Here is a 15,716-nt window from a genome sequence, read left to right on the forward strand (position 1 = left end):
AATATAAGAGTATTAGTTATATAAGCTATATATTGTGTCTCAAATTACTCATTATTATTAATGTTTTTCAACATATACGATAAGATGTTGATGATAATGATAATGATAATGATGAACACATCAGTACTACTTCTGATGATGAATCTTTCACATCAATTAGTAAATAGCATCATCCTTATTGTTGTTGTATATTTACCAGTATACCTACCATATATGAGTTTGAAGTTTGAACACAATAATGGGTATACATTTACCTGCTGAAAGCCTTACTAAACAACAACAACTCTAAAAGCTTTATGTTAGTACAGAATTAGATTCTTCAATCAATGTATATTATATACCAAGTGTTTCAGTTTAGTTTATCACCGTGTATACTTATCAATAAAGAAGTTCCTAATAAAAATTCGTTATTTTTTACTTTTTAGTAATTTTTATATTTTACTTTTTGAAGTCGGTTTTTTTATTTTGTGATTTTTAGTAAATCTGAAGTATACTTACTAATTTGTCACTTAAAACGAATATTCTAATTCGGTTGGCATGCTATTGAGTTATTCGTCCATTTATCGCGCACATACTTAATGTAAATTTAAGACTTGTATGGTTTTCTCATGGATGCCAATGTTAGAACTAGAAAAAAAGAACTGGAACCACAGGAGAAGTACCAGCTTTTAATTTAAAAAAGATACATCAAAATCGGTTTACCCAGTCGAAAGTTCTGAGGTTATGTTAGCCAAGAGAACAACTCTGCGAGAACAGTTTGCCACATTATCTTGGCTCACACCGACTTTTTAGTGCATATTAATTTGTTTTGGAAAGGTTTTTCTTTTGAAGTCGGTTTTCTTTTTGTTAAAAGTTTTTTTTATTTTGTGATTTTTAATGAATATGAAATGCACTAACTAATTTGTCAGTAAAAATAGAATCATCGAAATCAGTTGCCGTGATATTAAGTTATTCGTCCTCTTGTCGTGCATACTTAATGCAAATTTAAGACTTTGATGGCTTTCTCATGGATGCCGTTGTCAAAACTGGACCACACGGAAAGTACCAGCTTTCCAATAGATAAAGAACCATCAAAATCGGTTCACCCATCCGAAAGTTCTGGGGTAACATCCATAAAAAAAATACAGTCGAATTGATAACATCTTCCTTTTTTTGTTTGAAGTCGATTAAAAAGAAAATTTTTGTTTCACAGTGGGTCTTCAGGAAATTTTTGGAATTTTTCTCTACGAACTGAGCTAGACGTATCAAATATTAATTAACAAAATTGATATAAAGTATAAAATAATGCATGACAAACGTCAATTGACAATAAACAATAAACAACTATTACAACTTATTATTGTTTAACATTGAATACAATAACGGTATACAAATAATATATATATATATATATTCAATTCGTCAAAGTAATTTTCAGTTCACTGCTTAGTTTCCGTTAAACAAGATTATTAAATTCGAAATTAAATTCTAAATACCGTCAATAATCAACATTTTATTGGAAATAATGTGAAATTAAAATGTGTTGCTTACTTGAACAGTGTATAAAAGTCCCTAACCGTCGATTTCTGTAGGCAACATGGATACAATTTCAAATTTAGTAGAAAACAAATACAAAAACGAGTATTTAAGCCCATTGTATAGAAGCTAGCTTGATACGCATCCGCTTCGCTGAGCTTAAAAGTAAAGACCACCGCGTTGTAGCCTCCACCTCTCTTGCTCTCGCTTATTCCGCTTCGATAACACGTAAGGGTAGGGATTGTTTTACACTGTTAAAATATACCACTAGTTCGATTTACATCTATACATCTAGGCTTATTAATATCACGAGTATTACAGAATACATGCGTTAAGAAAAGGATCTAAGTGAGAGGTATTATATACATTTGTTGACCCACATTCTCTACAGGCATACAAACGAAGCATTGTCGTATAACTTAAAAGACATCGAAGCCACGATACAAGTCACTTTTGGAATTTTATATAACATCGATAATACCTCTTACTTAGATGCATTGTTTAACGCATATACTCTGTCATACTCCTAATAGCTATACACCTAGATGTAAATCGAACTAGTGGTATACAGAATTCAATTTTTTTAAATGTTATATTGTATTGATTCCTTGAGTATCAGAACAGGTGGCCATAAATTGTGTGTATCGTTCACCATTTCATAGCCATCTCTAATTTATGGTTCAAAATGATGGTCATAGATGGAATATGTAGATAGAAAATAGATAAAATATATGAAGATTGAAAAGTTTCAACTAAATATAGCATTTGAAAAATAAAAATTATTTATGTTTTAAATTCTCATAACGCGAGTGCTGACGAGTAAATAATACCTCGTGATTTGATTCTTAGAAATGAGAATATACAAAATTTATTTTTTCATTTAAGGAATAGTAGTGAGTTTCTGAGTATTTCTAACATATAATAAAGATGTATGAGAAAAAAACATTGAATTGCATTTTCATAAAAAATAAAGATAACAAATGAAAACAAACAATTGACTGAGTAAATTGTTGAAATACCATGCATAGACAGTGTTGACGACTCATCACTATCACATTACACATACATACATTTCACACATACATAACTGATATACCCATATAATACATACTATACAATTTACGCCTAATTTGCACCCTCACGGGTAAACAGTGATATTTACGAAAAAATGTTTCAAACAAAAGTTGGTTATTTTTTTATAAGGAATATTTTTTACATTTGTACAACTTTTTTCTATCTCTAACAAGACCCAATTGACCCATATTGCTCATTTACGAACTCGACCTCACTTTTTACGTCCTCAGTACGCTATAAAAATTTCAGCTTGATATCTCTTTTCGATTTTGAGTAATCGTGATGACAGACGGACAGACGACAGACGACAGACAGACAGATAGACAACCAGAAATGAACTAATTAAGTGATTTTATGAACACCTATACCAAAATTTTTTGCTTAGCATCAATATTTTTAAGCGTTACAAACTTGGGACTAAACTTAATATACCTTGAATATTACATATATGCATGGTGTAAAATCAGACACAAGAAACTTCAAAAATCAAATTAAATTAAGTAATTCAAATTACTATTTGATATTTACTTTACGATCGATTCGATCGACGTTAGTAATCTAATGTAAAATAAATTTGCAATTTAACTAATAATATAAACTTCGATTCAAAAAAAACGTAGCTTATGTAACAGAAAAAATATAAGTTTTATCTCGTAAATTAACACTGTACAGAAAAAATAATATAAATTGTCTAAAAAGAGATATGACATTCTCTTTATGTTTTTCTGACCAAAAGCTTACACAGGCACCCGAAAGCGGATTAATTTTTTTCAAGTTGTACTTCTATGAAATTCGAAAATCGTGAAAAATAGTAATTCTAAGTGAATATTTCTAACATGGCATACAGTATTTTCAAGTAGTCTTAAGTCATCCTATAATGAGAACTTGCTATTAAAGTAAATCTGGTGCAGAAAAAAGTTTCAAACAAAAAGCTTGTACCCATAAATTTGTTTCAGTAGGTTCTATTTATTTGATTATTAGTATACCTACATTAACACGTTGGTAGCTGAGATATCAAACTCTGACAATATGAATGAAGAAAACATATCTATCATAATACTACTACTACTCATCGAAGTCATCTGGTTTCTTCTCTTGGCTACATAAAATTTATATTGATCTTCTTTCGTACAAATATTGAAGTATTTGAACACGTTCTTTAGCACTCACAACCGACTAGAATTCATTGGATTCATTACGCAAGGGAATACTAACCCTATCATCGCCTTATTACACATATACACCAGTATCATCGTTCTAATAGTCCCGACGCTATAGAACAACGATTAATAGAGTTAGTGAAGAACAAGTATGCAAGCTCCTTTTCGTTTGTTTTTTCTATTATTTTATTTATTCACTTCAGAAGTTTGGTTTTCCGCTCTTGAATGTGATACTTTAGACTTATGTGATATTCGTAGTTACTATTTCGATAAGATGAATATAGGACTACAAAGTTTGGTGTTCTAGTAAGTATAATTTGTCAGAATAAAGAATAAATCATAATTCTAATATGGTCACCAAATGATTTTCGTATACCTTGCCAACTATTCAAAGTGACTTAAAAAGATACTTCAAAAGGAGAATTTATTGAAATCTGTTTATCGAAATTCGATGTCTATATACTTCCTTTACTTTGAAAGATTTTCATACGAGTGCTCGCTTATACACAAAATATAGCAAAATAATAAATTGGTAGAGTGTGTGATTTGTTGCAATAGATTCTTCAATTCGAAGCAATACTTTTTAGTTGCTGTCATGGATTTGTTATCATGAACGTTATAATAAGGAAGATCGTTTTTTTTTTAGCGAGTCGGAGAGTGCGGTACAACGAGACGCGTCCACCAGGCGTATAAAATCAATTTCAATGAGTCTGTCATTTCTTAAGTCTAGTTAATTATCTTCGCTATATTTAATGGAAAAAACTACCCTTCTTTTCACCATTGAGTCTTCTTTTCTAGGTTAATTGATTCACCCTTAAATGTGTCTAGGGCGGATACAACGTCAATTCGATTGGTGTTGAATTGCATGTTGTATTGCAGTCTTTGAATCGCTTTCCTTTCTCCAGACATAAATGTTCATAGAAAAATATAAATTTTTCACACCTCCACGATGAATGAATGAATTAATGAATGACTTGGCAATCTTAAAGGATTTATCATATTTTAACTTTGTTAATTTTTGAAATTACCAGCGGCTTGACTAGAAACTATCATTTCTCTTAACGGAATTGTGTTTCAAGTTATATTAAAAATAACTCTGACGTCAATTCTCTGACAATTTATATATACTTATATCAGTGTTACTACACAATGACAGCATTGAAATAAAGACGCATGATGAGCATTTATCCCATTTTGTCGTTACACCATTGGATTTTAAAACTAAACGAACGTTTATAAGTACGAATGTGAGAGTTAACGCCCAGATTTTATACTACAATTTATTAACGGAACATTAGACCAGACTTATATACTGATGTTATATTTTTTCATCGGAGAAAATATTTCTGGAAATTATTCCTTCAAAAATATAGTAAATATGATTTGTTTTATCAAAAGTTTTCCTCAACAAAACTTAACAATAACAAGACTAATAATAAGAAAAATTAACAAAATTTTAAAGAAAAGTAATAGTTATTTATGATACTAGTAGGATAACAGTATTATTAACGTACTCCTGCTAAATTTACATAACGAGTGTGCAGCACGAAATGGACAATAGTAGAATTACGTTAATAATGCGTTATCACGCGTTTATCTACAAAACTTTATCTAGTTCTCTAAAATATGAAAATAAACAATAAAAATTATTTAAAATTTGTTATGGCTTGTTGAGAAAAACAGAAAATAAAAAAAGTTACTAAAGTACTATCACATTCAAAATTTATCCAATTTTGATAAACCGAGTATGTAATCCTACTAAATTTGGGTCATACTTTTCAAATTTGTAATCAAATTGTATTAGCTCCAATATGTTTCAAAACTATGAAATCCTGGTCCTAGAGTTAAGCACATGAGTGATAACTAGAAAACAGAAATCACAGCTGAAAAGAATGACCAATAATTAGTGGTTTTCAGAAAAAAAGCCAATAAAAGCGAATCTAGTTGCCTGTATTAACAAAAAATCACATTTTTTACTTTATGACGTCAAGAAAATTCAAAAAATTGTATTTTGCTCTATCACATCAAAATTTTATCCAATTTTGATAAACCATCTAAATTGGGGCCAAAATTTTTGATCAAAATTAATCTAGCTTCAATAGGTTTCAAGAATGTGGAGTCACAGTCTCGTAACTATGCACTTCAGTTTTAGCTAGCGAAAAACTAGCATAACAGGTCAAAAGAATAACACGAAATAAGTGGGTTTCAAAAAAATTCCTATAAGATCGGATCGAATTTGTCTGTGCTGAAATTCAAATTTTGCTTTGATTAAAAATTTATCCAATTTTGTTGAATGAATTATGTAATCCTACAAAATTTGTTTCATTCTTTTCAAATTTGTGATCAAAATTACCTAGCTCTGACAGGTTTCATGGTGACATGTGGAGTCCTGGTACCGGAATTAAGCACATAAGCGATATCTAGCGAAAAGCTGATTAGATTGGCCAAAAATTAGTTGGTTTCAAAAAAAATTCCAATAAGATCGGATCAAAGAGCAACAGTGCCACAGGCAGGCACATATAGCGGTCAAACGAACAGCAAAACCTCTTTTTGGATCTACGGTGAAAAAATATGTACGTAATTAAAAAAATTATAACCAATATTAATATAAAGTATTCAATATTAATATAAAGTCATTTTTTTTTGAAATACTGACTTTTGTACTTTTAAAACTTAATATTTGGATGAACACGAAAATTATACTCATTAATATAAATAAATATGGTAAATTCATAATTAACTATTAATCAATCAAAAAATTTTATATGATTTTATTAAAGACCTTCACAAACGTAAGCAACTTTTGGTTGCAAACCTGTTTGAAACTACTAAGAAAAATTCAGTTCCTTAACTGTGTTCATCCAAAAAACATATTTTCGAATTATTTGTAAGCTCACCAAGGGTTGAACCGATAAACGTTATTTTTGGGTTCGGTTATTTATATCAACCTTATCACAAGACGATGATTGGTGATTGCCATAGACAGACGATGATTGCCATAGACATCAAACTCATTTTGCTGAAAATGGTGTAAAGTTTCCCTAGACCATATCTTAGTTGACTTACCCCATATAATTGCTATAGTATGAAGAATAATATTGGGGTTTAACTAACTAAATGAAAACCCCGGATACATAAAATTTAAAATTGCAGGTATTAAACTTTTTCCAGCTCTATAGATCAGCATTATAGATAAAAATTAGCTTAATAAGATTTACGAAAAAATTTGATTAAATTCCCACATAAACATAAATCAATTTTATAAAAATTACTTGCGGTAAAATATAACCTTTATATAGTGTAAAAAATATTTAGTAACAATATGTATGTACAACACATAATCCATTAGATGCATAGTAAAGATCATTACAATATATCCACCTTGCAGTGCAGGTAAACAGGTAAATAGATATACAGTGTGAATCTGATGGATTACAGAAAAAGCAATTTCTAGATGTTTCTTCATGCTTCCTTTTATAATTTTTATTATGTCTATTGAAAAAAAGTTAAGAATCCTATATTTCGTAGATGGTTCATTTCCCATCTCAGATTTCTTGGTTCAATTTGTTGCAAACAAGGCTTTGTAGAAGTACTCTAACTGGCAACTTGAACTCAAAGTTCTGTCTCATTTAAAATAAACTTCATTTTCTCGGCGGGTCTCCACATTCCAGTAGAGCCATAAAATAATGTAAGAGAAATGAACCATTTAATAGGCTGTCGAGTATTGGGAGAGTAGCTAAGATGGTTCCGGAGACATAGAGACTTTGAGTAAAATGTTTATAGCTAAGTCAATGTTCAAAATTGATAATTTCACCAGCAATAGATTTGTCAATCGTAAAATTATTAATGGAGTAAGACATGAAATGAACTCTTATATAAAAATTAAAAGTAACGATTTACGAAAAATATTTTATTAGGCTGGTAAGTATTTGAGATCACATTCAGACCCTTTACCCACAGTCATATTTATAATAATAGCATGCTATTAGAGAAACATACCGTAGAAACAGTTACGCCTCGCTATTGCTAAGAAACAAAATGCCAAAGATACTTGACATCATAAGTCATTAGTTTATCCATTCCATTCAGAATTGGTGAGGCAAACTTTGAATGTAATTCTTTTAAATGCTGCATAATTTATTGTCATACATAAAAATAATTGTTAACTTACAACTTTCATACACAAACATGATTTTTTAGCAAGACGTGATGTCATTCTAGACGCCGTGACAGTATCGAGCGTTTTCGAAGTTAATTTGAATTGGTTTTTCTATTGTTCACTCTGTATATTATATGTATCAAAGTAAATTTACAAAATAATTAGTAAATCATATTCAAATCTATGTATACATTACGTATACAACAACACAATATCTATCTTTATTTAAATCAGTAAGATTGTTATGATGGATGATGAAGCCAACACAACAACGTCCCAGATATCTGATGAAAGGCGACATGTTAGGTAGGAAGATAAGCAACACCACACTACAAATAACATGACAACAAAATGTAAACCATACATGCCTGTATAAAACGATACATACAAATAGTTTTTAAAATATTCAAAGTTCACGCAGCAAAGAATATTTGCTTTGAGGTCCCTTATTAAAAATCTGGATGATCTCATTTTTTCTCCAACGCAAAGTCTTGGAGTGATGGAAAGAGCTCTGTAAGATTGAAAACAGCTCTTTCTAAAGAGTGCCTTAATTTTTATATTTTGTTTTGAATATCTAAAAGATATCTTGAGAGGGATACCATCAAAACACTTTTCGGTAACTACATTAATGGTGGAAATTTGAGAAGCTATAAAGATGATCATTTTACCTCATACCCCATTTCTTCAAGTATCGAATACATTTTTCGAGTGCCTCGAAAGAGAAAAATTCTTACAAGAAAGCACCTACGAAGAGAAAAAAGTTTCTAGATGCGATTTTTACTACTGATGATCAAATTTCTACCCTGAAAAAGAAAAGGAGTTTATAACGATGTCTTGTAGCGCCTTTCTGAAAAATCAAAAACACGTTTACTAGAACGACCTCTTTTTTGAATTGACTGACCCTTTTTTGTATAAGCAATAAAATAAAAGTCCAATAAATAAACTAACCGAAAATATATTTTCAATAAAACCTTGAGACAGGTAGTATATTAACGATGTCTTGTAGCGCCTTTCTGAAAAATCAAAAACACATTTACCAGAACACTGTAATTTACTGAATTAGTTCTTATAAAGCAGGCATGGGCGAGTTATTTTAAGTCGAAGTCACCATTGTAATAACTTTATTGTGTGCCATAAACTTTATTGTGTTTCTTTTTATCCAAGTCCGCATTGCTCATAGTGGAGGAAGCGAGACGGGTATACGACTCTTCTACCTATCTCAGTTTCTCTAATAGTAATGAGATAGGTAGACAAAAAATGTTGTCCCTCTGTCTCTCTGTCTTACTCGTATTTTTTGTTGCCACTGGTTAGGTTGTCACTGTCTTACTCGTATTTTGGTTACAAAAGTCTGCGGGACTTCTCTAAGTGTGTGTGTCTATTCCTGTAATAAAGAACGAACTGACTTTTTAAAGTGCTTCCTAAAACAGACGAATATAGCCATAATACCGTGCGTGTATAAAAAAAGAGCCCGTTGTTTTGACGTTTTATCAACAAAAAAAAAAACTTTTAAGAGCTCAGCTTGACGCTCCATGTTATAAAGCTGACTTAAAGGTGTTCTTATTTCTGATTACTTCCACTTAGTTAATAGTTAATTCTTAATTATTAAACGGCCAGTTATTTGTAATGGGCAAACTGTCGCCACTGGAATTAAAATTAGAAATTTCCCAGTTCCAAGTAAACAAAATAATACTCATGTTTCTAATCTAGACTAGATATACAATGACATTTAACCTTGGGTACTTGTATTTGGAGATCTTTGACAATGCTACCTTTCCACCTTCAAGTTTTCAAAAATTTTCCTTCCGTATATTTAAGTTTTATACGGAATAAATGAATGGATATACGAGGAGACAAATACATATAGTAGGTTATATACAGCTGCTATTTATACCAAAACAACTACATTCAGTAGAGTTGCTGTGGTATGGTGTATTAGTTTGTTGTAGAAGTATCGTTGATCGCTTAATCTTTCAAAGCTCTAATCTGATTAAAGTGTAATATTACATCACATGCGATATCAAATTAAATATATTTGAATAACGTAATATTTAACGCATGCAAATTGAATAGTTATATGTTTTAACAAACACAAATCATTCACAAAATATATCTACCTATGTGATAATATACTAATTTTGGTAACCAAAAACCTTTAAAAATGATTTTTTTAAGAGGCACTTTACAGGATTTTCAAAAGTATGCATCAAACACCTCATAGTACCTCAAAAATAACGTACTTTTAAGGAAAATAACGTAAACAAAAGTGTTAAAGGGTATCGATTTATCGTGAAAGATAAATCAAGATTGAAAATTTTATAACGTTTTTAACATTAAAGCTGAATATTTATGATGCAGTAATTTTCATAGATCTTGAAAAATATTTTCTTAATCTCCTAGCCGAAACAACGGCCTTTTGGCCGTATTCAACTCCGTCAGGATCGACTATTGTGGATCGGTACTACTCTACGGAAGTACAAAAGACGCTTCTCTCGTAGTGAATGGCGTCTAACAAGATTGTTCTTACCAGGGGATCAAGAATAAAATGCAACACACGGCCAGAATGTTGAATGCTCTAGCGTATCTGGTATAAATAAAACCAACTTTCTGTCCTATAGTTAAGTCACCCTATTTAGAAACAAACTTTTTTGAGATACACACTTCGTGACCATGATGGATAAGAAATGTTATCAAAAACAAGTATCTAAAAAAGTTACACAAAAATTTGGAAAAAAGGAGGTTTTTTTATTTTTGCTGCTAACTTTTGCTAAGCCGAGACTCAACCCTATATCTTGATCCGTTCTCTAGTTATGAGCAATTGAAGTTTTGAAATTGACAGAGGTCACTTTTTTTTTATTCAGGGCGTTTACAAAAGTCACGTTTTATTCTTTTCAGTCTCTCATTTGCTTTTACTAAGTAAATAATAACCAGAGGTAGTTCAATAATTTTTTTGTTTTGTTATTTTCTAAAGTGTTAATCAAGCTATATATTTATAATTTTATAAAAACTTACCTAGAATACCAAGTCGATAATTCAAAGTCACCATTATGACATGACCGTAAGATGCCAAGACGCTTCCATCATATGGATTTCCTGAACCCCATTCAAATGATTCACCATGAACATAAACCATTACGGCATATGGTGCTTCAAGTCCTCTGTTTCCTGTAACGAGAAAAAAGTATGTGAAACACAATTGTTCGCAAGTGTTAACATTTTTTAAGTGGTATTTAAAAAAAAAAAAAAAAAATTAATTTAAGTGTATGAATATCTTTACATCTTTACAAATTCAAAATGAGTAACCCATCAATTTGTACAGTTTCTTCAGTATGCAATTGTTATGTCAAAAGCATTACTAGTTGCTACTATATGAATTTTCACGCAATTATTAACTTAAGATCAGACTGTACAATGCAATTTTACAGCACACTTTTATTTAACAACTGCCCGTCTTTGCTCTTTTGCACTTTTTATCTTTTTAATTAAGATATTTACGTAGCTCTTCGTTAAGCTATTTTTTTTTTAATATTAAAACATAATGCACGAATTTTAATTTATAAAAGGCAGAGCCACATTACCGAAAATGTAGGCGGCCATCACATGCTATTCACATCATTTAATCATTAATTACATGAAAACCCTTATTCAGATATTTAAAAAATTATTTTATACGTATTTGTTAGCAATTAACAACATATCAAAAATATATATATTTATCTATGTATTGTCCGATCAACCTTTATATTCATTTTTTTTAAATTATAGACAATATTATTACGTAGATGCCAACTTAAAACTGTAATAGATAGAAATTCAGTTCAAAAAATATAATGGGTGCAGTACAATTCATGTGTTTAAACTTCTCCTAAATCCAATTTTTGTTGTTTTAAAGTTAAGATAGTCGCCGTTTTGTGAAACAGTCCACGCTAAGTTAAGTTTTTGAGCAATCTATATATTTTTAGGTAGTTTAGATCGTTGTGATACGCTTTACAGTTCATACCATTAAGCTTTTTTTTTTATAATCTTGAGTATTATACATGGTAAAAAGTGTGGGAACAGTGGAAGAACTCTTTTTTAAAAACGAAAAAACTCAGGGGCTAAATTAAATATCTAAAATGAAAAATCCATTTTATATTACATATTTGGATTCTTTATGTTTAAAAGAGTATTGCTGTGTTTTCTGGAGTTTTTGACTGCTTCTGCCCTTTTGAAAACCCAAATATTATGTAAGAAGAAGAAGATTCCCATTATTTTGGGAAGAGTCAATGCTTAGAAACGAACAGTAATAGTGTTCTGGCCTTTTTTAATCGAGCTACTGTTATACCGAGTTCATTTATTCTAGCTCTTTGGTCACTGCCGAATCTATCCATTTTCACTGCTTACCAAAAGGCAGAATTGTGGTTCAATTAAGTTTTCATCTCCCATTCCCTCTTAATAATCGATTCCAAGTCTAGATATCTTTGACCTTGAATTAACATTCTGCGAAAAGGTGAAAGGGCGTGCCATCCATCTGGCCACAAACTTTACCGCGCGCTATTTGAGCCTGGATTTACCAGTAATCATTCAAATCAGAAGGCTTAAGCTTTATGTTTTTTTATCAATAAGCTAGGTTGATATCGGGACAGTGTAGAAAACTGAGTTTTTTAAGCACCCAGTATATTTTAAGCAATCTTAATGTATAGCTTATTTGATTATATCGCTGTGAAATATTCACATATACAAATATTTGAGAAAATTGATACACCTATATGCAATTAAATATATAGCTGTAATTAAATTAATCTTCGCTAGTGCTTGTGATGACTTTTGTATTTTTGGTACAATACCCTTAATGAATATTTTTAATTGAAAGATCAACCAAGTTTAATATTTACTCAAAAAGTTTTGAATGGTTTTGTTTTAAAAAGTTAACATATATAAGCTCAGTCAGTGATTTTGATAAATCGAAATGATATGATTTTTTTTTACCCCTATATACAAACGAAGAAAAATTATATACGTAAAATCACTACATGGAGAATGATGGTAGAATCACTGTCGTCTAAAACCAAAAACTCTAGAATACTAAGTTTTAATGATATTTATAGCACCAAGGTTTAATTATTTTTTATTTTTGGAACGTTATTTAATAGGTATGCTACAAACATGGTAAAAAAACAATGAAATTCTATAATAACAAAATTTGATATCTGCAGAGTATTGTTAAGGTATATTACATTTGCAACACTAAATAAATCAATCCATTAAGTACCCATTTAACTTCACTGCTAGTTATGTGTTAACGGTAGAATTTCAGTTCCACAGGTTCGACTTTCAATTTACTTCTATAAATAAAAGAAAGCAGTCAATATAGGTAGAAGTGCAGGTATGTTTATGTAGTATTGTGCTTTTATACTGTGACCGATAGAAAAAACGCCTCTAAATACTCGTTCTAAAATTTCCTTTTTTCACAAAAATCTAAAAACAAAATTACAATTTTTTTCAATTACACAATTTTATATATCCTATTTAGAGAACAACTATTTAATCTTAAATTGTGCTTATCTATGTCAAATTATAGACCATAAAAGTCATCATGTTGGTTGACCTTTTCTGTTAATAGATTCCTAGTCTCAAGTATTACAATGTGAAACAACGAATCTGGGAATAGAAAAGGACAGACATCAAGTCTAAACACCCATTTTTAGATAGTGTTTAAAACAGAAACATTTTGAAATCGCGCAAATTTAAGCTCTCGTAAATCGTAAGTCTAGGTATATAACTGTATTTTGACTTTAGTGTGTTAATATATTTTCTAAATAAATTTTCTTAAGGGTAGTAGTTATTTTGGGTCGGCATTCAGTGAATACACCGATTATGTAGAAGTGATGTGGAGTTGAAAATTTTAAAAATAATAATAATATTATCAATTTGACATAAAACAAGTTTTTTTAATCACGTAATTATGTAGTAGTAATATTACCCAAGTTCATTAATCAACGTCAAAATCAATGGATTCTGTACATATTATGATCCCTTGTTAGACAATGTTCCGTAATTATCATGTTTAAACAATACCCCCGTATCTTACATAATATCTATGTATTAAATACATTCATTATATGTTTGAATTAATATACATACATGTAACAGGCATCTAGAATAATACATTATTTTACTAAATGTTCATAAATGTGTAAATTTAGACATTAAGCAAACTCGCATTATGCAAAATTAATAATATTATAATATAAAACTATGATTTTCAATCGTATTTCTTTGTTTGTTTATATTAGCGTGGTAAGAGAGTTTGTATTAGAGAGGGTAAGGAGCGTGGCCGTAAGCCATATCAAAAATTTCTCAGTACCTAGGCAAACACAATATTTTTTATTATATAAATAAAACTTTTGTAATTTTTTTTGATATTTCAGGCTCAAAACGATTTTGATATTTTACCTTTTTTCTGAACGCCTGGGCCTGACAGTATATCACGACTACTGCAGGAGTTGTCACAGTGGTGAGGAAGAGGAGGCAATGTCTCATCTTCTCTGTCACTGCCCAGCTCTTGTCATGAGGAGATGGATTTACTTGAGCTAGCACCTCTTTGACGACCTCTCCGACCTAAAGTCCGTCGACCTGAAAGCACTCCTGCTGTTCTTAAACACTTGGGCCAACACTTTTTCGGTGTCACAACGGACCATATGGTCTAAGTGTGTCCCACCCCAGGACAGCAACTCTAACCTAACCTAATCTAACCTACTTTTTTTCTGGATAAAATTGTTTCAATATTTTGTCAAAGTATTTTTTAAAATTGTTTCTTTAACGCCAAACCAAGTATACTTAGAATAACATACGCCCTAAAAAATTCAAAGAAGGTACTTTAAATATTTGATGTATGAACAATTTCAAAGAAACGTTTTTTTATGTGTTTAGGGACAAAGGAAAAGCTATGAAGAATACAATCTAACTCTTTACCCTGGATCTCATGTTCTCAGCCTCTCCAATAGGCCCGCCTACTAGTGCCACCTTAACTAACTCAGAGGCCGAAGAGTGAAGCGGCTCAGACTTAATCTTTATCTGACCATATATGCTCTTCATTTCATGCATGCGCTAAGTTCGAAAAACAATTTCTTCGAAATTGTAGTATTTATGAATTATGATCGGGAGTTATTTATGAATTTGCCATTGAATTTTTTGTATATTAATTTTTAAATATGAAATTTTTGTATATTTCAAAAAAGCAGATGAAATATTGTGTCATCAACCATTGTTTTTTCGAAAACAGTGAATGAAAATAGTCGTGCAAAACAACCGCAAACTATACAAAAATTACTAAAATATACGAAACTGATGTTATTAATATAGTGATTTTAAACAATTATTTTAAAATCCAATTAAATCAAAAATAAACTATAAAATATATATTTTCATGTTTTTAAAAACATGTCGCCTGATTGGCATACATTTTTCATTTTTGTGAATGGTTTATTTGTGGTAATAGTGAGTTTTAATTTAAAACCTTTCATTACTCATTGTAACAAATAAATTTATTCGATCGATACTCTAACGCATTTATTTATTAGTCATAATGTTAATTTTGCTACTTTACATTTATTAAAATTTATTTTACTTTTATTAAAAATGTTCAATTTTAAATAAAAAATATATTAATACATTAATACATTAAATAAAATAACTGTCGAATTTCTTTCTAAAACATACTAGAGTGGAAAAAATTGCCATGGAAAATTATGTGGAATAAACGTGGTTGTGTATTAACAAAATTTGTTAAAAGAACCGCCGCTACTAGGAATATGTTATAACTAGAATTT

The 15,716-nt window shown here is 30.2% G+C and overlaps 1 protein-coding gene across 1 annotated transcript in view; it reads right to left on the reverse strand.

Annotated features, from left to right (window-relative positions):
* Nucleotides 1–11,064, reverse strand: part of LOC123292061 (neuroligin-4, X-linked-like) — a 127,723-nt gene extending 116,659 nt beyond the window's left edge. The window contains exon 1 of the mRNA XM_044872575.1: nt 10,918–11,064. Within this exon, the coding sequence (XP_044728510.1) occupies nt 10,918–11,038 (121 nt within the window). The 5' untranslated portion in view covers nt 11,039–11,064. The remainder of the gene's footprint in view (nt 1–10,917) is intronic.
* Between the last annotated feature and the right edge of the window lie 4,652 nt (nt 11,065–15,716).

Source organism: Chrysoperla carnea, chromosome 1 (genome assembly GCF_905475395.1).
Source record: "Chrysoperla carnea chromosome 1, inChrCarn1.1, whole genome shotgun sequence".
Taxonomy (NCBI): Eukaryota; Metazoa; Arthropoda; class Insecta; order Neuroptera; family Chrysopidae; genus Chrysoperla; species Chrysoperla carnea.